The sequence below is a fragment of the Miscanthus floridulus genome, chromosome 19 (assembly GCF_019320115.1).
Source record: "Miscanthus floridulus cultivar M001 chromosome 19, ASM1932011v1, whole genome shotgun sequence".
Lineage (NCBI taxonomy): Eukaryota > Viridiplantae > Streptophyta > Magnoliopsida > Poales > Poaceae > Miscanthus > Miscanthus floridulus.
In genome coordinates, this window is record NC_089598.1 from 32,118,526 (window position 1) to 32,140,849 (window position 22,324).

The 22,324-nt window shown below is 48.7% G+C and overlaps 1 protein-coding gene across 1 annotated transcript; it reads right to left on the bottom strand.

Moving 5' to 3' along the window:
• Positions 1-21,050: 21,050 nt before the first annotated feature.
• On the bottom strand, positions 21,051-21,353 carry LOC136525835 (uncharacterized). Its single transcript, XM_066518690.1, has one exon. It carries the CDS (start codon positions 21,351-21,353, stop codon positions 21,051-21,053), a length of 303 nt encoding a protein of 100 aa, XP_066374787.1.
• Positions 21,354-22,324: the final 971 nt, after the last annotated feature.

A 22,324-nucleotide genomic window follows, 5' to 3' on the forward strand; every position in this document is an offset into this window, starting at 1 on the left:
TGGGCACGAGCGTTGGCACTTCCGGTGAGCTGTTATCGGGTGAGTCCGAGTGGAGGCCCATGCCCCATTCGCTAGGGGACGGCTAGTGGTCCAAAGACACACTCCAAGAGTACCAGAGGGTTTCTCTAGTGGGTGCTGAGGCCGTTCGCTGGGCCTCGGTGGCTTGGTGCCTCCCTACGGTGGGATCCCATTCGGAGACTTCCCTGCCGATCTTAGACACGACTTAGGACGCCCCGAGCGATTGTTCGCTTGGGCCTCGGCCATTCGTAGGCTCGCCCCAAAGTCGTCTCTAACTCTGTTGCCCTAGGGTGGCTGTTGAAACCTTTGGGGGCCTAGCCTTCAAACCCCTAGACCGTAACAGGCTCAGTGCCCTTTATTGTATTTGTAACGAAACTTCTAGCGCGGACTTAGATCGTTTGTCTTTGTCTAGGGTGCAGGAGGAGCCCCCGAGCCTCCGCCTAGAGCAAGAGGATGGTCAGGGGTCCCCTGGCTTTTTTATTCGACCCTCACATATCCTTTTCGTTTGGATGGAGGGTTTGTTTGCCGAGCCCATTTGGGTGCGAGCCAGAGCCGCTGGGTCTCGACAGGGTTGCAGGAAGAGCCCCCTAGCCTCTACATGGGGCGAGAGGGCCGTCGGGAGCTCCCCTGGCTTTTTATACGCCCCTCGCGCTTGAGGGTTTGTTTGCCGAGGCCCCTTTGGGCGTGAGCCTTGGTCGCGGGGTCTGGGTGAGATTGCAGGAAGGGCTCCCTAGCCTCCGCACGGAGCAGAGGGCCGTCAAGAGCTCCCCTGGCTTTTTGTATGACCCTCGCGCTTCCTTTTCGCTCGGAAGGAGGGGTTATTTTGCCGAGCCCCCTCGAGTGCGAACCGGGGTCGCTAGGTCTCGACAAGATTGCAAGAAGAGGCCCCTAGCCTCTACACAGGGCGAGAGGTCCGTCAGGGGTTCCCCTGACTTTTTTGTACGACCCTCATGCTTCCTTTTTGCTCGGAAGGAGGGGTGGAATGTGCCAGGCTACCCTCGGTGGGCACGAGCGTTGGCACTTTCGGTGAGCTGTTATCGGGTAAGTCCGAGTGGAGGCCCATGCCCCATTCGCTAGGGGATGGCTAGCGGTCCAAAGACACACTCCAAGAGTACTAGAGGGTTTCTCTAGTGGGTGCTGAGGCCGTTCACTGGGCCTCGGTGGCTCAGTGCCTCCCTACGGTTGGATCCCATTCAGAGACTTCCCTGCCGGTCTCGGACACGACTTAGGACGTCCCAAGCGTTTCACTTGCTTGGGCCTCAGCCCTGTATAGGCTCGTCCATGATCGTCCCTGACTCTATTGTCCTAGGGCAGCTGTCGAAACCCCTTAGGGCCTAGCCTTCGAACCCCTGGACCGTAACAGGCTCAGAGCCTGGTTCCTTCATCTGAAAGGAATAGGCCGGGGGGAATATCCTCCCCATTAGCTCGGCAACGGGTGGCGCGCCTTTTGAGGCGGTTTCCTAGGGAGGCGAAACTGACACCTGCTGCCATAGTGGCCGAGCGTGACGTGGTGGATGGGACATAACTGTCCCCACAATTAATGAGAAAGAAGTGGGCGCGTGGGCGGCAGAATCGGCTCGTGGTTAACTACGCCGGATCGGGGGGAAACTTCCCCAATTTCATCGTCCGTTCGTTTCACCTTCCCCCTACATAAATACTCGAAGAGTCTCGCCCCTCCTCACCTTACCTTGCCTGCATTAGCTCTGCCTCCATCGAGCCATCGCTAGAGCAGCGGGTGCTGGGAAGAAGAGGGGAGAAGAGCAAGCTAGGGAGAAAGCGAAAAAAGTGAGAGCGTGGGAGAGAGAGAAAAACTCACCATCGCATTCGATCCCTCCATCGCACTCATGGCCGGCGACACCATTGTTGTCAAGGTGGACCCCTAGGATCCTTTCGATGTTACCAGTGGAGACACTCTAGTCGCTCATCGATGGTGGACTCCTTCGTCTGGTGACAGACCCCACTAGGCCAGAGTGGATCGCTCCATACGGTGAGCCAGAGCCGAGGCCTCATGACGGCTACATCATGAGCTTCGTCTCCTTTCATGAGCGTGGCCTCGGCATCCCGGTGGATCGATTCATGTGGGCGCTCCTGCACTACTATGGCGTGGAGCTCCACAACTTCAACCCCAACTCCATCGCATAGGTAGCCATCTTCGTTGCCGTCTACGAGGGGTACTTGGGGATTGCTCCCCATTGGGAGTTGTGGCTCCATCTCTTTCGGGCAGGGCACACCACTAAGATGACGGGCACATCGGGCACGAGGAAGGCAACAAGGGCTGGCGGCTGCACTCTCCAAGTGCGCCAGGACCGCCAGCACCTCTACATCCTGGCCCAGCTCGCATCATCCAATTGCCGATGGTACATGAGCTAGTTCTACCTTCGCAATGACGATGGAGGACTTCCCCCCTACACTAGGCGGATTGTGGGGAGCTGCCTGGAGAGGTGGAAGTATGGCATCCCAAGGGACAACCAGCCCAAGCTGCAGCCGCTTCTAGAGGGGCTGGAGAGGCTACGGGGCCATGGCCTTACCGCGGCTGTGGTTGTGGCTGCCGTCCAGCGCCGGAGGGTGCTGCCGCTGATGGCTCGGCGGCGACGGCTGTTCGAGATGAGGCCGGGTGAGCCCATTGAGGGCATCCGGATGTCCTTCGCCCTTTCCAATGAGGAAATTCTTCGTCGGGTGGGGGAACGGTAGAGGCGAAGCTGAGGGGCGGCAACTTGACCCCCATCGCGATGCGACCGTCTCAGGGGTTCCTCTCGCTAGTAAGTCGTGCGTCGCTGTAGCCCCCGAGCCTCCTCCATTTCTCCTTACTTCTCATGCGCATTCGCCGTTCCTGTAGGGGATGAGAGACGTGCGCGCCTCTCCGCCGCCCGTCCCTGAGGACGTGAGGCAGCGGGCGATCAACCGGGCACACGCTGATGCGTAGAAAAAGAGGAAGGACACCGAGGCCGTGAAGCGCATGAAGAAGATCCTCGCGCGCGAGGAGCTGGACAAGCACCGCCGTCAACAAAGGAGGGATGGTCTCCCGTTGGAGGAATCCCCGTCGTCGTCGCTGTCGGCGGAGGCCTCGGACGGGGACGACGAGGACAAGGTGGAGCGAGGTCCCCTGGACCATCTCCCTGATGTAGGGGCGGTGGTGCCTGGGGCGTTGGCAAGCAGTCCAGCACTCCCGAGAGGAGGAGGAGAAGCGGATCCGGGGTCAGCAATTGCCTGCGCCGGGGCCGAGGCCGACATGCCCGAGGCACGGGCATTGGGCAAACACGCCGTCAGCCCAGTGGGCTCGACGGCGATGTTGGAACAAGTGGCGGCGGAGGCGACACAACCGCCCCCACAGAGGACCGACGGAGCGCCGGGGTCCTTTGAGGACCGGCCGGCGCCGATGGACATGGAGGCGATGCCTCTGCTGCCGCCACCACTGTTGCAGACGAGGGTTGCCGTGGCGAAGCGGTTGCCGCCCCGTTCGAGGTAGGTGTATTTTTGGTGGGGTCGTAGTGCCTTCCGTTCGCTCTTTGGTCCCGTGCTAACCCTGTAAGTGATTTTTCCTTAGTCGGAAGTGGCCTGCAGATGAGCTTCCCTTGGCGCCCCTTAAGGTGCTCAAGGTGAGCCCCAGCTCCTCTGCCCACTGGGTGGTGGAGGCACAAGCCGCTATACGATGCGGCGCGGCGTCGGCGAGGGCCGACCCAAAGGAGCCGGCCACCTAGGGAAGGGCCTTCAAGGCGACCCCGACACAGACAGGGGAGGGAGTGCTTCCGCCCTGCGAGGGCGAGGCTCACGAGTCGGATGGGGCCAGGGTGCCCTTGGTTGCCGAGGCCCCCGAGGTCTCTGAGGCTGAGGCAATGGAGGCCGGGGTGCCCAAGATCACAGAGACCGTAGTGGCGGCGGTTGGTGTTTCTGCGACCACCAAGGCCACGATGGCGGAGGCCGGAGCCCCTGAGACCGTCGAGGCCATAATTGCAGAGGTCGGAGCCCCCGAGATTGCTAAGGCCGACGTGATGGCAGCGAGGCCATCTATCCAGGATGCGGAGATGAAGGCGGCGGAGGCCTCGGTGGCGCCCTTGGTTCAGGGCCCGCCGTTGTTACGAGGGAGCGCCCAGGAGGCGGAGGTCTATCCGATCTCCTCCGACGATACTTCCTGGGCACAGGAGGTAGTCGACGCCGAGGAGACCGGCGCCGTGGAACAGCCAGCTCCAATCTTGGGTGAGGGAAGCTCGGCCCTCGTACGGGCGCGACCCGAGCCTCGCGGGTGGGATCACCCGCGGGTACTGTGGCGGAGCTGGGACGACCCTGAGGGGGAGCCTCTGTTCGCCCTCGAGGATGCAGCTGAGGGTGGGCACTGGGACACCTTCGAGCAATACCGCCAGCTGGTGGAGCGGTCGCTACGGACGGCGTTGTCTGTGGTGGCCGATGAACTACCCGGAGTCGCCCAGGTTCGCGTTTTCTTTTCTCGCGCGACGTTGTCTTTTTCTGAGTTTTGTTGCAATCGATGACCCCTGTTCTGCTTCCCCAGGAGCTCGAGTCCCAGTCCCTTGGGAAGTTGGTCTTTCTTCGGCGGGAGAGGGGCGTCTGGGACTAGCTTCAGCGGCAGAAGGACCTTCTTGCCGGCGCCAACGAGCTCCTATCGGCTCAGAGTGCAGAGGTAGAGGACCTCCGCCTTTGTTGTGCCGACGCGAAGGTCGAGGCAGTCACGGCCCAAAAGCAGCTCACCCCTCTGGCACGCACGGGTCAAGGAGTTGGAGGAGGAGATCACCCGCGCGGCCAGCGATCGGGATGCTTTCAGGGCTCGAGCCATTGAAGCTACGGCCTCGGCCACGGCTCTCGCAGGGCAGCTAGGGGTGGAACAGAATGCACACCGGCTGACGAAGGGCGCTTTGGATGAGGCCCTTGTAGTGGCCAAGGCCTCACGAACTGAGGCTGTGGTTTGGAGGGGGACAGCCAAGGGTGAGTCCTAGTCCCCTCATTTTATTTTCTTTTCCTTATGTTCATTCCCTAACTTCCTTGTGTGATGCAGAGCTGGGGAGTGAAGCATCTAGGGCAACCGAGGCTTCTCGGGTCGAGGCCCAGCGCCTGAAGGAGAAAGCCGAGGCCTATCAGGTCGAGACCTGACGCTGGGAGCAGAAGGCCAAGGGTGAGTTCCGTAGGCTTCCGCCCCTAGTCAAGGCTATTTTTTTCCCTCACTCAACCTCATTCTATTTTCCGTGGTGCAGAGTCAGAGGCGGAGGTTACTCAGGCAACTAAGGCTTCCAGCGTGGTGCAGACGGTGCTCGAGACCGAGATCGAGGAGCACGAGGCGTTGAAACGTACCGCCCTTTCTACGTGCGAGGCCTTGGAGGTCGAAGGGGTTCAGTCAGGTAGCTCCCTTGGGAGCCGTTTGATCGCGCTGAGCAGCCAGATGCGTGAGCGGCTCCGAGGAGCACTGCACACGGGTGTCAAGCGCGCGTTGGCTGTCATCTCCTCTCACTATGTTGGCATCGACCTCCCGGCCATCAGTGATGGCTATGTCCTGCCTGATGATGAGGAGGAGGCCGACGCGGCGGTCACGAAGCTGATGGTAGCGGTGGAAGGCCCTGGCATGGCGCTGGCGATGCTCTTTGAAGAGGAGGTGGTCCCTCCCCTACCATCTGCCGATGCTGGAGACCCTGAGCCTTGACCTAGGCCCAAGGGGCCATGTAAAAATAGAGTAGGAATTATCTTTGTATCGTAACGCTTGTGGCCATCGAGGCCTTTCTTTATGAAGTGTTTGTGTTTCTTAGTTGTTTTTCTTGTGTTTCCGAGCTTCTGCCCTCTGTTGCTTCTGATCAGATTTGTTTTGCAAAACACCTCCTTGGAGCCTAAGCCATCCCTTGGGCGAGAGGTAGTGAGGGAGTGCCATAGCCTGGAGGCGTAGGCCATCTCGTGACTCTACCGGCCTCTTGCTTAGGAAACAGACTTTGGTCCGAGGGGTTTCTACAACCGATTCGTTAGAGCGTGCTAGAGACTTGGCGTAGGAATTTTTTCGAAAAACAACTGAAGAATGGTGTGTGGGACTTAGGGGGAGTCCCCCATCTAGCCCCCGAGGGAGGCTTGGTTCTGCCGAGGCAGAGCCAAGTCTCCCTTACCATGTTATCATATTGCCGAGACCCACGATGGGCTCGGGGGGTTCTCGAAAAATTAGACCAACTAAAGAACGCTTTTTAATTGTATTCCGAGAAACAATATATACAATGCTTGGAAATTTAAGGATAAAAGCGACGTAGCTGTTCTATGTTCCAAGCGTTGGTGAATATTTCGCCCTTCTCGTTGGCTAGCTTGTAGGTTCCGGGCTTCAGCACTTGGGTGATGATGTACGGTCCTTCCCATGGCAGGGTCAGCTTGTGGCGGCCCTTGTTGCTCTGTGCTAGCCTCAACACCAGGTCACCTACCTTCAAGTCTCAGCCTCGGACGTGCCGGGCCTGATAGCGCCATAGGGTCTGCTGGTATTTAGCCGAGTGTAGCAGCGTGATGTCTCAGGCTTCCTCCAGTTGGTCGAGGGCGTCCTCTCGGGTGGTGCGGTTGCTTCGTTCGTTATAGGCCTGTAGCCTTGGGGAACCATATTCCAAGTTAGTGGGGAGGATGGCCTTGGCCCCATAGACTACAAAAAAGGCGTGAACCCAATGGCTCAGCTTGGGGTGTTCCTCAGGCTTCAGATGACCGATGGGAGTTCGGCGAGCCATTTCTTGCCAAACTTCTTCAACTGGTTGTAAATTCTTGGTTTGAGGCCTTGTAGAATCATGCCGTTGGCACGTTCTACTTGGCCATTGGTCCTTGGGTGTCCTACGGCTGACCAGGCCACACGGATGTGGTGGTCGTCGTAAAATGTCAGGAACTTTTTGCCGGTGAACTATGTCCTGTTGTCGGTGATGATGGTGTTAGGAACCCCAAACCTATGGATAATGTCAGTGAAGAACAGCACTACCTGCTCGGATTTGATTCGATTGATCGGACGAGCCTTGATCCATTTGGAGAACTTGTCGATTGATACCAGTAGATGGGTGTAGCCCCCGGGGGCCTTTTGCAGAGGCCCGACCATGTCGAGCCCCCATATGGTGAACGGCCACATGATGGGGATGGTTTGGAGGGCCAGGGCTAGGAGATGTGTTTGTCGAGCATAGTACTGACATCCTTCGCAGGAGCGTACTAGCTTGGTGGCGTCGGCGACCACCGTCGCCTAGTAAAACCCTTGGCGGAAAGCATTTCCTACGAGCGTCCGAGGCGCCACATGGTGCCCGCAGGCACCTACGTGCAAGTCCCAAAGCAGGGCTCGACCCGCCTCGGCAGTGATACATCGTTGGAGGACACCGGAGGGACTTCACCTATACAATTCGTCATTGCAGAGGACGTAACAAGTCATCGGGCTTCGGTCCTGTCGCTAGGAAGCTCCCCCCGATCAAGCCAATCGAGGAACGGGATTCGCCAATCTGCGCCCTGGTCAGTCTGCAGAGGCTTGGTGTTAACTTCCATGACCTCGGGCTCGGTCGAGGGGGTCTCGGTAGTAGAGGGGGCATCGAGCCTTGCCATGGTTCCCATAGGTGGGTTCTCCTCCATTACCAAGGTGTAGTCAATGGAAGGTTTGTGAAGGTCCCTAGTAAAAATGTTCAGGGGGACCAGAGCCTATGCCGAGGCTATCTTTGCCTAGTTCATCAGCGGCCTCGTTGTACTTCCCGTGCGATGTAGTTTAGTTCGAGGCCATCGAACTTGTCTTCTAGGCGACGTACCAACTTGCAGTAAGCCTCCATTTTGGGGTCGAGGCAATTTGACTCCTTCATGACTTGATCGACGATGAGCTGTGAGTCGCCCCGGATGTCGAGACGCCATACCCCAAGTTCAATGGCGACTTGCAAGCTGTTGACGAGGGCCTCGTACTCGGCCATGTTGTTGGAGGCGGTGAAGTGGAGCCGCACCATGTAGCATATGTGTACTCCGAGGTGCGAGATGAAGAGGAGTCCCGTGCCTACCCCGGTCTTCATCAGAGACCTATCGAAGTACATGGTCCAGCATTCTGTCTAGACCTGGTGTAACACCTCGGGTGTCTAAATATTAAAATCTGACATGTCATCATATGCATTACAAAGCATTTGGCATTTGGTGAAAACTTTGATGTGCATTTATTAAAACAAGTTTACATTTGTGTAATGAGTGTTGAATTGTATTGTTTGACTCAAGTTCAAAGTTTGTCTGGGTTTTGAATTTTTTGAGAAAACCCCGCTTTTCGACATTTAAACCCTACCCTGAAAATCCATTTCAAAATCTAAGCATATTTTGAGGTTGGGCCCAAAAGCAAAAGTGTAGAGCTTGGCAAGTTATACAAAGTTTGTTTTTGGAGTTTTTCAAGTTGTTTAGAAAAATTTTGAGTAATTCAAAAAGGCGTAATTCGTTAAATTTCCCTATTCAAATTCAAAAGTTCATTTCAAAATCTAGACCGAATTAGGAGATGGTTATAAAAGCAAAGTTGTAGAACTTTTGATTTTGAACAACTTTTATTTTTGGAGATTTTTGAGTTGTTATGAAAATTTGAGAGTAATTTGAGAATTTTGGCGAATGGCAAACTTGTAATTACTGTGAACAGTGTCCACCATCGAGGCTACACCACCGGCGACCTTCTTTGGCGTTCCAGGCGCGCGCGTGGACGTCCTCGGCTTCGCGCTGGCACGGAGACGTCTCCTGCGTGGCTTCCTTGAGCTTCTGAGTCGCGTTATAAGAACCAAAACGCCGTCGTCGTCGTTCTTCTTTCTTCTCTGTTTTTCCAGTCATCACCGCCGTAGCTCCGTCGAGCTTTTGCCATCGACCTAGCACCGTTGCCGTCTCAGCAAAGCATGCTCCAGCTTCGCTGTATCTTTGCGCATCCAGCCAACCCACCAATTCGGCTAGTCTTGGTCAGGAACTCGAGTTGCATCGTCTTCTTCCTCGCGGCCGGCAATTCCTCCGCCGAGCGCGATTCGCCGTGGCCAGAGCTATACGGTGCATCTTTGTCCCTGGTTTTGGCTGATTCTGTTTCGTCTTGATGCTGTAGTACTTAATCCATAGCTGGTTGCTCATTTTGATCACTGCAGTCGCCGGTACACCATCGCCGACGACGTGTTGCTCTGCCGTGATCACCGAGATCGTCGTCACGCCTCTCCGTTGCTTCTCCGACCTTGCTCCTTGCTTCAACGTGTTCAGGGTGAGCTACTGGTGCTTCCTTAACCTTTAGTTTGACCGCTACCGGTCTATAGTCACTGGCGTAGCGCTGCCGTGTCACCGCGTCCGCCATGGCCGATGACGAGCTAGTGTAAGGCCGTAATCAGTGCTGATAGGGACGTCAATCGATGCGCCTAGGCTTGGTGATCATTTTGGTACATTGGCCGTCGCCGTTGATCTCACCGTCGGCGAGAAATCGCTGGTCAGAGCCGTCGCTGCCGTGGTCAACGTCGGAGGTTGAAGATGACATGTGGGACCCGTTGTCAGTGACTCAGCGTTCAAATGATTTTTCTATTTTTAGATTTGAATGAATAGTGTCTGTTTTTGTTAATTTTGTGTAGATTTATTTAGAGCTCCAAAAATTATGAAAATTTTTGTGTGACCTCTCTGTGATGTATAGTATTTAAGAAAAATATGAAATAATGTTTTTCAGTACTTTTTGAATGTGATAAAAATTGCTCAATTTATTAATAAATGGATTTCCATGATTTTTCTAGGCTTATCTATTTATCCAAAAATTATGAAATTTGTTTTTCCACTTAGTTAACATGTAATGAACATGTACTAAAATTTTGAGCTCAATTAGAATAAGTTGATTTATTTCATAATTTTGAATTAAATAATTAATTCATAAAAGTGAATAGTAACCTTTAATGATTTAGGTTTTTGTTTGGACTTTTGGATTGAGTGATGACCTTGGGTCATTAGTGATAATGATCCTTGGCAATTGATTTGGGTGTTGTGAAAAAGGTTTGATTAGTTTGACTTGCAACTGTACCGCGAAGGAAAGTTGTATTCAAATTATTAATTTTGCATCCATCATAGAGCATCATGTTTCGTATTCCGCATCATGTTAAACATGGCATTGTTACTACGTATAGTGAACGAAGGTGAACACGTAGTAGTTAATCAAGTCGTGGAAGAAGTTAATCTGTCTGTTGAGGTCGGATCGAATCCTTGTGAAACGTCGCAGGAGCCGGACTTTTCCGTCAACAAAGGCAAGCCCCGAATGCATACAACCCTACCTTGTGTTTTATAAATAAATTTCGCTTTTGCTTTCTGTTACTGCATTAAGTAATTAGGAGTTAAGTAAAAGCCTAATTGTTGCATTACCACCCTTGTTATTCCATGTTTACCATATTACCAGTTTTAAATTCGTATGTCTAGTTTTGCTTAGCTATGCATAGAACAATGAAAGTCAGGTGACTACCTGCCACCTGCAAGTTTTAAATGGAACATTGGTTAACTTTGTTAGCATGTGATATGGGAATGTGGAGTAATAAATCTAGACCGGGCGGACTCGGTGTGTGTGAGCCACAAGACATGGAGGTCTTGTGAGCGGGTTCTTTCTGCCTGTGTCGATTAAGGCACGTCCATTGTTGAATTGTATGAGGTGAGAATTTGTAGTACTAACCACATACTCCAGTAAGCCTGAACTTGGCAATTCTATTACGAGAATGGCTACTCGCGCACTGGGAGTGGAGAGATGGCGGGAATAGCGTGTACCCACGTGGCCATGGGCTGGAATGGTGGAGTACTGTGTTCTCGGGTGGCGCGGACCTATTCTTGTTTTAGGGGATCCGAGGGTAGGTTGGTATATGTACGTCGGGGACCTGCATATGTCGTGTGGTCTGGAATCCCCAGCTGGGCTTAATCGGTTCGAATCGTCGTTGCTCCTCGGTTAAGGAGACTCAACTCACCGTTCATCATCATAGAATTAATAACCAAAACTTGAATAAGGCTTGTGAAGGTGTTAGATATGAAGTTTCATGATCTCAGTGCGGATCGTGTCAGCTTTGTATATAATTCTTGAGAAGTTTTCTATATAAAGAATGTTGTTAAAAGAGCTTTTACGCAAAAGAACTTTGATCATTGTTAAAGCTATACCTTGAATCCCTGAGCCTGCATTACTGAGTTTATCAGTTAATATTTTGGATAAGTCTTGTTGAGTACTTCTGTACTCAGGGTTCGTTGACCCCTTGTTGCAGGTGAGCCTCATGAGCAGATCTGTTTTGGATCGTGCTGCATGACTATCGTTCGTTCTGACGATGAGAAGTAAATGTGTGATCCTTGGGTAGGATGTTTATTTTGTGTGATAAGTTTATGTTAATTATGCCATTCCACTACTACTATGGTTTGTAATAATTACCGAACTTAGTTTGTAAGGTTTGAAACAACTGGTTTGTAAACTATGTTATCGTAAGACTTCCGCTGTTTTTACTCTAGTTTTGATATTTGAATAAATGTTGTAATACTGCAATGACTCTGTAACGTGATCCTGCTCGGAAATCGTGGATGATTCGGGGTTCTCCGAGGACACCCGACAGTCTTTTTAAGTTATTGGAAACATATGCATAAATGTCAAAAGTCGTCGGACAGTGACAGGTGCATGTGGGCCCTATAACTTAGGAGGTTCTACCACAGAATGGTATCAGAGCGATCGTTACAAGGTTTTTGTTGTATTGTTTTACAAAAACTTCAAAATGAATTGGGATGACTAAATTTAACTTGAAAATTTGGCCTAAATTGCTTCTGACTTATCTTATTTCTTTCTCACCATTCCCTATTTGATTAAAAGGTTTTTGTGTGGTGGAGTAGTAATTATACTATGCCCTATATAAAAATAAATGTTGTTTAGGTGCATTATAAACTTTGATGTTTTTTTTCATAAGAACGATGCATGCATCATGAATAATTCACTTGTTACTTCCTTCACCTCTTAGTCTGGAATTAAGTAGTGAGTCTGGTTGGAGGAATATAATCCATCTTAGCTACTTTTTAGATTTTGATCAAATGGTCTTACTTGGATTAAATTGGCTTCCTACAGTATGGCTCGTGCCAAGATGACGCCCCATAAGTCCACTGGACCCAAAGGAGTTCCTCGTCACCAACTTGCCCCTAGAAATGATGGTGCTAGCAGTAGTAGTACTAGGCCTGATCCTAAGGCAGAGATACAGAGGATTTCCGCAGAGTTAGCACAAGCTACTAGAGATAGGGCTTTGGATGCTATATAGGTGGGAGAATTACAGGATCAATTGAGGTAGCTCACCACCGCACATAGGAACTGCGAAAGTATGCTAGTTCGTATGGTGGAAGGAAGAAATGAAGCTTGGCACAGGGAAAATGTAGCTAGAGCTAGAACTCATGAGCTAGAATTCTATATAGATGATTTAGAAGAACATAATACATATCTACATGAGGAAGTTCATAGGCTTAGCAATCTACTAAATCCGAATCATGAGCCTCAAGCTGATGCCATGGACCCCGGTGTCATCCTTGCCGATGATGATGAATCGGGAGAGGAAGAAGAAGATCCTGAAGAATTAGTAATGATCGATGAAAGTGATGATGGGTATGTTTCCTGTTGCCAATCACCCTGCAGTTATACTTTTTGATTTCGGCGCATCGCATTCATTCATCAATAGAACATTTGTCGTGAAGCATGAAATTTCAATTGGGGCAACAAAGGAAAGTTTCTTTATACAGTCGCCTGGGGGACGTCTATGTACTAAGGAAATGGTATACCAGGTACCCGTAAACCTGGGTGGGCATATTTTTCCCACTACCATGATTATCCTTAAGGATCAGGATATAGATGTAATCTTGGGAATGAATTGGATGTACCAGCATAAGGCTATTATAGATGCTTTGAATAGGACCTTAAGAGTGAGTTTGCCTGATAGTAATTCTCAACTTCTTATCCAACTTCCAACCCTAAGAAGATCAGTGAGCAAGATTTGTGCAACTGTTGTCAAAGAGATTAGAGATATTCCAGTAGTGTGTGAATTTTCGGATGTGTTTCCTAAAGATTTACCCGGTCTACCACCTGATAGGGATGTACAGTTCAATATAGAGTTACAACCTGGAACAGCTCCGATTTCTCAGAGAGCTTATAGGATGCCACCTAAGGAATTGGCCGAGTTGAAAACTCAGTTACAAGAATTGATTGAGAAAGGATTTATCCAACCTAGTTCTTCACCTTAGGGATGTCCGACAATTTTTGTGAAAAAGAAAGATGAGACCCTGAGGTTATGTGTTGACTATCGTCCATTGAATGAAGTGACCATCAAGAATAAGTATCCATTACCTCGGATAGATCTGCTTTTTGATCAATTGGCCGGAGCCAAAGTTTTCTCTAAAATAGATTTGAGATCAGGATATCACCAAATCAAGATAAAGCCTGAGGATATTCCCAAAATAGCATTTACCACAAAATATGGATTATATGAATACTTGGTAATGTCTTTTGGTTTGACAAATGCTCTAGCTCATTTCATGTATCTAATGAACTCAGTATTCATGCCTGAGCTAGACAAGTTTGTAGTGGTGTTTATTGATGACATTTTAGTATATTCCAAGAATAAGAAAGAACATGCGGAACATCTCAGAATTATTCTGACCCGCTTGAGAGAACATCAACTATATGCCAAGTTTAGCAAGTGTGATTTTTGGCTTAAGGAAGTGCAATTTCTTGGACATGTCATGTCAGCCGAAGGAGTTGTAGTTGATCCCAGCAAAGTGAAAGATGTGCTTGATTGGAAACCGCCAGCCATAGTTCATCAAGTTTGGAGTTTTCTGGGTCTGGCGGGATATTACCGTCGGTTTATTCCAGATTTCTCAAAGATATCAAAGTCCATAACTGAATTGTTGAAGAACCAAGTTAAGTTTGTTTGGTCATCAGATTGTGAGAAGGCTTTCTAGACTTTGAAGAGACTGTTAACCACTGCACCAGTATTAGCCCAACCTGACATCGAGAAGCCATTTGATGTTTATTGTGATGCTTCAGGTATTGGTATTGGTATTGGATGTGTGTTGATGCAAGAAGGTCGAGTCATTGCCTATGCATCTAAGCAACTTAAGCAACATGAAGAACACTATCCGACTCATGACTTGGAGTTAGCAGCTGTGGTTCATACTCTGAAGATTTGGCGGCATTACCTGCTTGGTAATACATGTCATATGTATATAGACCACAAAAGCTTAAAGTATATCTTCACTCAGTCAGAGTTAAGCATGCGACAAAGAAGATGGTTAGAACTGATTAAGGATTATGATTTGGAAGTACATTATCACCCTGGTAAAGCAAATATAGTTGCAGATGCCCTCAGTCGCAAAGGTTATTGCAATTGTCTGACAGTAAGAACAATGGGTTTGAATTTATGTCAAGAAATGGAAAAGCTGAATGTAGAAGTAATTCAACAAGGAAGTTTGACCAACATAATTGTTGAAGCCACTATTCGAGATCACGTTATTGCTGCTCAGAAGGAAAACAAGGGTATAGCCCATATCAAGGAAAGAGTCAAGAACGGAAAAGCGGAATGCTTTAGTATTGACAATGAAGATGTGTTATGGTTCAAGGATCGCCTGGTGGTACCAAAAGTTCCTGAGTTGCGGCAGTCAATTCTAGATGAGGCACATGCTAGTAGGTTATCAATCCATCAGGGAAGTAACAAGATGTACCATGACTTGAAGCAAAGATTCTGGTGGACTAAAATGAAAATAGAGATTGCTAGATATATAGCAAAGTGTGATATTTATCAAAAGGTGAAAGCTATACATTTGAGGTCTGCTGGTGAATTACAACCATTACCTATTCCATCTTGGAAGTGGGAGGATATAAGTATGGATTTTATTGTTGGTCTATCCAAGACATCAAAGGGATTTGACTCAGTATGAGTTATTGTAGATCGACTCACTAAGTCAGCACATTTTCTTCCAGTCAAGACAATATATCCTATGATCCAATATGCCAAAATATATTTAGCAAGAATCATGAGTCTCCATGGAGTACCCAAGACTATGTGTCAGATAGAGGTACACAGTTTGTCTCCAACTTTTAGAAACAATTGCATTCTTCATTGGGTACCAAACTTCTGTATAGTACAGCTTATCATCCGTAGACTGATGGACAGACTGAAAGAGTTAATCAAGTGCTTGAAGATATGTTAAGGTGTTGTGTCCTTAACTATTCTAATAAGTGGGATGAATGCTTACCTTTGGCCGAGTTCTCATACAACAATAGTTATCAAGAAAGCATTAGAATGGCTCCATTTGAAGCACTCTATGGTCGTAGATGCAGGACATCATTGAGTTGGTCTGAGCCTAGAGAAAGAAGATTCTTTAGAGTTGACCTTGTGAAAGAAACAGAAGACAAGGTTAGGCAAATACAGAGTAATTTGAAGATAGCTCAATCCTGACAAAAGAGTTATGCGGATAGAAGATGGAGACCATTGGTATTTACCAAAGGAGATTTTGTATATCTGAAAGTATCACCAATGAAGGGAGTTACCCGTTTCGGTGTTAAAGGAAAGTTGGCACCCCAATATATTGGACCATATCAAATTTTGGAAAGGTATGGAAAAGTGGCATATCGTTTGAAGTTACCTGAACATCTTGTAGCTGTGCATGATGTGTTCCATGTTTCTCAATTGAAGAAGTGTTTCCGAGTGCCTGAACAAAATGTTGAAGTTGAAGGAGTAGAACTAGAACCGGATTTAACCTATTCCGAATATCCTATCCGAGTGTTAGATCAGAAAGATTGTGTTACTCGAAGATGGACAATCAAGTTCTATAAAATACAATGGAATCAACATTCAGAAGAGGAAGCTACTTGGGAATCAGAAGATTACTTATTAGAAAAGTTTCCAGAATTTCTAGCGTCAATATAGAATAGAGTAATGTTATTTGAGTTCGGTAGCACAAATTGTGTTTTGTAAAGGGACCTTAGCTATTTTATGGACAGAGTTTGTATGTGTTCTCGCGACACATTTCCTTTTCCATTACTTACCCTATGGCTTTGAATCTCGGGGCGAGATTTCTTTTAGGGGGAAGGATTGTAACACCTCGGGTGTCTAAATATTAAAATCTGACATGTCATCATATGCATTGCAAAGCATTTGGTATTTGGTGAAAACTTTGATGTGCATTTATTAAAACAAGTTTACATTTGTGTAATGAGCGTTGAATTGTATTGTTTGACTCAAGTTCAAAGTTTGTCTGGGTTTTGAATTTTTCGAGAAAACCCCGCTTTTCGACATTTAAACCCCACCCTGAAAATCCATTTCAAAATCTAAGCATATTTTGGGGTTGGGCCCAAAAGCAAAAGTGTAGAGCTTGGCAAGTTATACAAAGTTTGTTTTTGGAGTTTTTCAAGTTGTTTAGAAAAATTTTGAGTAATTCAAAAAGGCGTAAATCGTTAAATTTCCCTATTCAAATTCAAAAGTTCATTTCAAAATCTAGACTGAATTAGGAGATGGTTATAAAAGCAAAGTTGTAGAACTTTTGATTTTGAACAACTTTTATTTTTGGAGATTTTTGAGTTGTTATGAAAATTTGAGAGTAATTTGAGAATTTTGGCGAATAGCAAACTTGTAATTACTGTGAACAGTGTCCACCGCCGAGGCTACACCACCGGCGACCTTCTTCAGCGTTCCAGGCACGCGCGTGGATGTCCTCGGCTTCACGCTGGCATGGAGACGTCTCCTATGTGGCTTCCTTAAGCTTCTGAGTCGCGTTACAAGAACCAAAACGCCGTCGTCGTTGTTCTTCTTTCTTCTCTGTTTTTCCAGTCATCACCGCCGCAGCTCCGTCGAGCTTTTGCCATCGACCTAGCACCGTTACTGTCTCGGCAAAGCGTGCTCCAGCTTCACCGTATCTTTGCACATCCAGCCAACCCACCAATTCGGCTAGTCTTAGTTGGGAACTCGAGTTGCATCGTCTTCTTCCTCGCGGCCGGCAATTCCTCCGCCGAGCGTGATTCGCCGTGGCCAGAGCTATACGGTGCATCTTCGTCCCTGGTTTTGGCTGATTCTGTTTCGTCTCGATGCTATAGTACTTAATCCATAGCTGGTTGCTCATTTTGATCACTGTAGTCGCCGGTACACCATCACCGACGACGTGTTGCTCCGCCGTGATCACCGAGATCGTCGTCACGCCTCTCCGTTGCTTCTCCGACCTTGCTCCTTGCTTCAACATGTTCGGGGTGAGCTACTGGTGCTTCCTCGACCTTTAGTTTGACCGCTACCAGTCTGTAGTTGCCGGTGTAGCGCTGCCATGTCACCGCGTCCACCATGGCCGACGACGAGCTAGTGTAAGGCCGTAATCAGTGCTGATAGGGACGTCAATCGATGCGCCTAGGCTTGGTGATCATTTTGGTACGTTGGCCGTCGCCGTTGATTTCACCATCGGCAAGAAATCGCTGGTCAGAGCCGTCGCTACCGTGGTCAACGTCGGAGGTTGAAGATGACATGTGGGACCCGTTGTCAGTGACTCAGCGTTCAAATGATTTTTCTATTTTCAGATTTGAATGAATAGTGTCTATTTTTGTTAATTTTGTGTAGATTTATTTAGAGCTCCAAAAATTATGAAAATTTTTGTGTGACCTCTCTGTGATGTATAGTATTTAAGAAAAATATAAAATAATGTTTTTTCAGTACTTTTGAATGTGATAAAAATTGCTCAATTTATTAATAAATGGATTTCTATGATTTTTCTAGGCTTATCTATTTATCCAAAAATTATGAAATTTGTTTTGCCACTTAGTTAACATGTAATGAACATGTACTAAAATTTTGAGCTCAATTAGAATAAGTTGATTTATTTCATAATTTTGAATTAAATAATTAATTCATAAAAGCGAATAGTAACCTTTAATGATTTAGGTTTTTGTTTGGACTTTTGGATTGAGTGATGACCTTGGGTCATTAGTGATAATGATCCTTGGCAATTGATTTGGGTGTTGTGAAAAATGTTTGATTAGTTTGACTTGCAACTGTACCGCGAAGGAAAGTTGTATTCAAATTATTAATTTTGCATCCATCATAGAGCATCATGTTTCGTATTCCGCATCATGTTAAACATGGCATTGTTACTATGTGTAGTGAACGAAGGTGAACACGTGGTAGTTGATCAAGTTGTGGAAGAAGTTAATCCGTCTGTTGAGGTCGGATCGAATCCTTGTGAAACGTCGTAGGAGCCGGACTTTTCCGTCAACGAAGGCAAGCCCCGGATGCATACAACCCTACCTTGTGTTTTATAAATAAATTTCGCTTTTGCTTTCCGTTATTGCATTAAGTAATTAGGAGTTAAGTAAAAGCCTAATTGTTGCATTACCACCCTTGTTATTCCATGTTTACCATATTACCAGTTTTAAATTCGTATATGTCTAGTTTTGCTTAGCTATGTGTAAAACGATGAAAGTCAGGTGACTACTTGCCACCTGCAAGTTTTAAACGGAACATTGGTTAACTTTGTTAGCATGTAATATGGGAATGTGGAGTAATAAATCTAGACCGGGCGGACTCGGTGTGTGTGAACCACAAGACATGGAGGTCTTGTGAGCGGGTTCTTTCCGCCTGTGTCGATTAAGGCACGTCCGTTGTTGAATTGTATGAGGTGAGAATTTGTAGTACTAACCACATACTCCGGTAAGCCTGAACTTGGCAATTCTATTACGAGAATGGCTACTCGTGCACTGGGAGTGGAGAGATGGTGGGAATAGCGTGTACCCACGTGGCCATGGGCTGGAATGGTGGAGTACTGTGTTCTCGGGTGGCGCGGACCCGTTCTTGTTTTAGGGGATCCGAGGGTAGGTTGGTATATGTAGATCGGGGACCTGTATATGTCGTGTGGTCTGGAATCCCCAGCTAGGCTTAATCGATTCGAATCGTCGTTGCTCCTCGGTTAAGGAGACTCAACTCACTGTTCATCATCATAGAATTAATAACCAAAACTTGAATAAGGCTTGTGAAGGTGTTGGATATGAAGTTTCATGATCTCAGTGCGGATCGTGTCAGCTTTGTATATAATTCTTGAGAAGTTTTCTATATAAAGAATGTTGTTAAAAGAGCTTTTACGCAAAAGAACTTTGATCATTGTTAAAGCTATACCTTGAATCCCTGAGCCTGCATTACTGAGTTTATCAGTTAATATTTCGGATAAGTCTTGTTGAGTACTTCTGTACTTAGGGTTCGTTGACCCCTTGTTGCAGGTGAGCCTCATGAGCAGATCTATTTTGGATCGTGCTGCATGACTATCGTTCGTTCTGACGATGAGAAGTAAATGTGTGATCCTTGGGTAGGATGTTTATTTTGTGTGATAAGTTTATGTTAATTATGCCACTCCACTACTACTATGGTTTGTAATAATTACCGAACTTAGTTTGTAAGGTTTGAAACAACTGGTTTGTAAACTATGTTATCGTAAGACTTCCACTGTTTTTACTCTGGTTTTGATATTTGAATAAATGTTGTAATACTGCAATGACTCTGTAACGTGATCCTGCTCGGAAATCGTGGATGATTCGGGGTTCCCCAAGGACACCCGACAGTCTTTTTAAGTTATTGGAAACATATGCATAAATGTCAAAAGTCGTCGGACAGTGATAGGTGCATGTGGGCCCTATAACTTGGGAGGTTCTGCCACACCTAGGCAGGTGGTAATTGGGTGTCGGTCCACTCAGCTATAAAATTGGCCAAGACCCGAGACTTAATCGCTCTCCGAGGCGCAAAAGTCAAGGTTTCCCCCATAAGCTCGATGGCCCACTTGGCTATCCTACCTGAGGCCTCCTGGTTATGGACTATCTCTTCCAAGGGGAAAGACGATACCACGGTCACTGGGTGAGACTCGAAGTTGTGATGCAGCTTGCGCCGGGCCAGGACTACAGCGTAGACCAACTTCTGGATGTGGGGGTAACATGTTTTGGTCTTGGAGAGCACTTCGCTGATGAAGTAAATAGGTCATTGGGTGGCTAGAGCATGCCCCTCTTCCTGCCTATCTACTACTACGGCAGCGCTGACCACTTGGGTCATTGCGGCGACATAGAGTAAGAGGGCCTCGTCCCTGGCTAGGGGTACCAGGATGGGAGGATTTATGAGCAGCGCCTTGAGTCTATCGAGGGCTTCTTCAGCCTCGGTGGTCTAAGAAAAATGCTCAGATTTTTTCAAGAGTCGGTACAGAGGCAAGCCTTTTTCGCCGAGGCGCGAGATGAAGCGGCTCAAGGCCGCAAGGCATCCCATGACCCTCTGTACTCCCTTGAGGTCTCTAATTGGTCCTATGCTAGTTATGGCCGAGACCTTCTCTGGGTTGGCTTCAATGCCGTGTTCTGAGACTATGAATCCCAAGAGCATGCCTCGGGGGACCCCGAACACACACTTCTCGGGATTGAGCTTGATGCCCCTCTCTCTAAGGCATTTGAAGGCTATCCTTAAGTCGTCGACGAGATCCTCAGCCTTTTTGGTCTTGACTACGATGTTGTCCACATAGGCCTCAATGGTCCACCCAATGTGGTCGCCAAAGACCTAGGTCATGCACCGCTGGTATGTGGCCCCTGTGTTTCTGAGGCCGAAAGGCATAGTCACATAGCAGTACATGCCGAATGGAGTGATGAAAGAAGTCGCAAGCTGGTCGGACTCTTTCATCTTGATTTGATGGTAACTAGAATACGCATCAAGGAAAGATAGGGTCTCGCACCCCGTAGTGGAGTCAACGATCTGATCGATTCGGGGTAATGGGAAGGGGACTTTTGGACAAGCTTTATTCAAACCGGTGTAGTCTACACACATCCTCCATTTCCCATTTTTCTTCCTAACTAACACGGGGTTAGCCAACCACTCTAGGTGGGACACTTCCTTGATGAACCCGGCCGCCAAGAGTTTCTGCACCTCCTCGCCGATGGCCCTACGCTTTTCCTCATCGAATTGGCGCAGGCGTTGCTTCACTGGTCTAAAGCCAGCCCAGATGTCCAAGGCATGCTCGGCGACCTCCCTTAGTATGCTCGGCATGTCCGAGGGACTCCATGCAAACATGTCAGCATTTGCACAGAGTAAGTCAATGAGCACGGCTTCCTATTTGATGTCAAGGGTGGTGCTGATCTTCAGCGCCCGGTCGTCGGGGCAGGCGGGGTCGACCGGGACGAGCTTGACGGCCTCCGCGGGCTCAAATGTCCCTGTGCGATGCTTGGAATCAGGCACCTTGCCATTGAGTTGGTCGAGGTTGGCGATGAGGATCTTGGCCTCTACGAGAGCCTCGGCGTACTCGATGCCTTCGACGTCGCAGTCGTATGCATGTTCGTACGTAGACTCAATCACGATGACACCGTTGGGACCTGGCATCTTGAGCTTGAGGTAGGTGTAGTTGGGGACTGCCATGAACTTGGCGTAGCATGGCCACCCCCATGATGGCGTGGTAGGTTCCCCTAAGCCCGACCACCTCGAAGGTAAGGACCTCCTTGCGGTAGTTGGAGGAGGTGCCAAAGTAGACGGGAAGGTCGATGCGCCCAAGGGGTCGCATGCGTTTCCCTGGCATGATGCCATGGAAAGGTGCGGTGTCACCTCAGAGCCTTGACTAGTCGATCTCCAAGAGCTCCAGGGTGTTGGCATAGAGGATATTGAGGCCGCTGCCTCCATCCATCAACACTTTGGTGAGTCAGGTGTTGCCAATGATCAGATCGACAACAAGTGGGTACTGCCCAGGATTCGGAACATGGTTGGGGTGGTCATCTCGATCAAAGGTGATCACCTCTTGAGACTAGTTGAGGTACCAGGGAGTGGCCACCCTGACCGAGAAGACTTCTCGGTGTTCCCTCTTTCGCTGCCATGACGTAAGGCACACCGAGGGTCCACCGAAGATCATGAAGGCATTGTGAACCTTGGGGAACCCGTCATCCTTGTCGTTGTCCCAGTCGCCAGTGCCCTTCTGCTTGGGGTCATCGTCGGGGAGCCCGAGCCTGGCGTAGTAACATCGCAGCATGGAGCAATCCTCGAGGGCATGCTTTACCGGGCCTTAGTGGTAAGGGTAGGGTTTTTTAAGCATGTCGTCAAAAGGTCTAGGGCCCCTAGGGCCTCAGGGATTCTTGCGTTCCGCGGCCGCGACTAGATCGGTCTCGAGGATGGTTCGCTTCCCCTGGCGATCCTTTTTCTTTCTTTTGGGGAGGTGGGGAACCGAGGCCTCGGGGGCCTCATCCCCCTGCTTCCCCTTAGCGTCGTTCTCAGGGAAGATGGCCCCTATAGCCTCTTCGCCTGAGGCAAAGTTGGTGGTGATGTCAAGCAGCGCAGCAGCCGAGCGCGGCATGTTTCGGCCTAATTCTCGGACCAAGTCTCGGCAGGTGGTGCTCGAGAGA

Coding starts and splice junctions, on each gene's coding strand:
- LOC136525835 (XM_066518690.1), bottom strand. CDS start 21,353: ATGGCAGTCCCCAACTACACCTACCTCAAGCTCAAGATGCCAGGTCCC.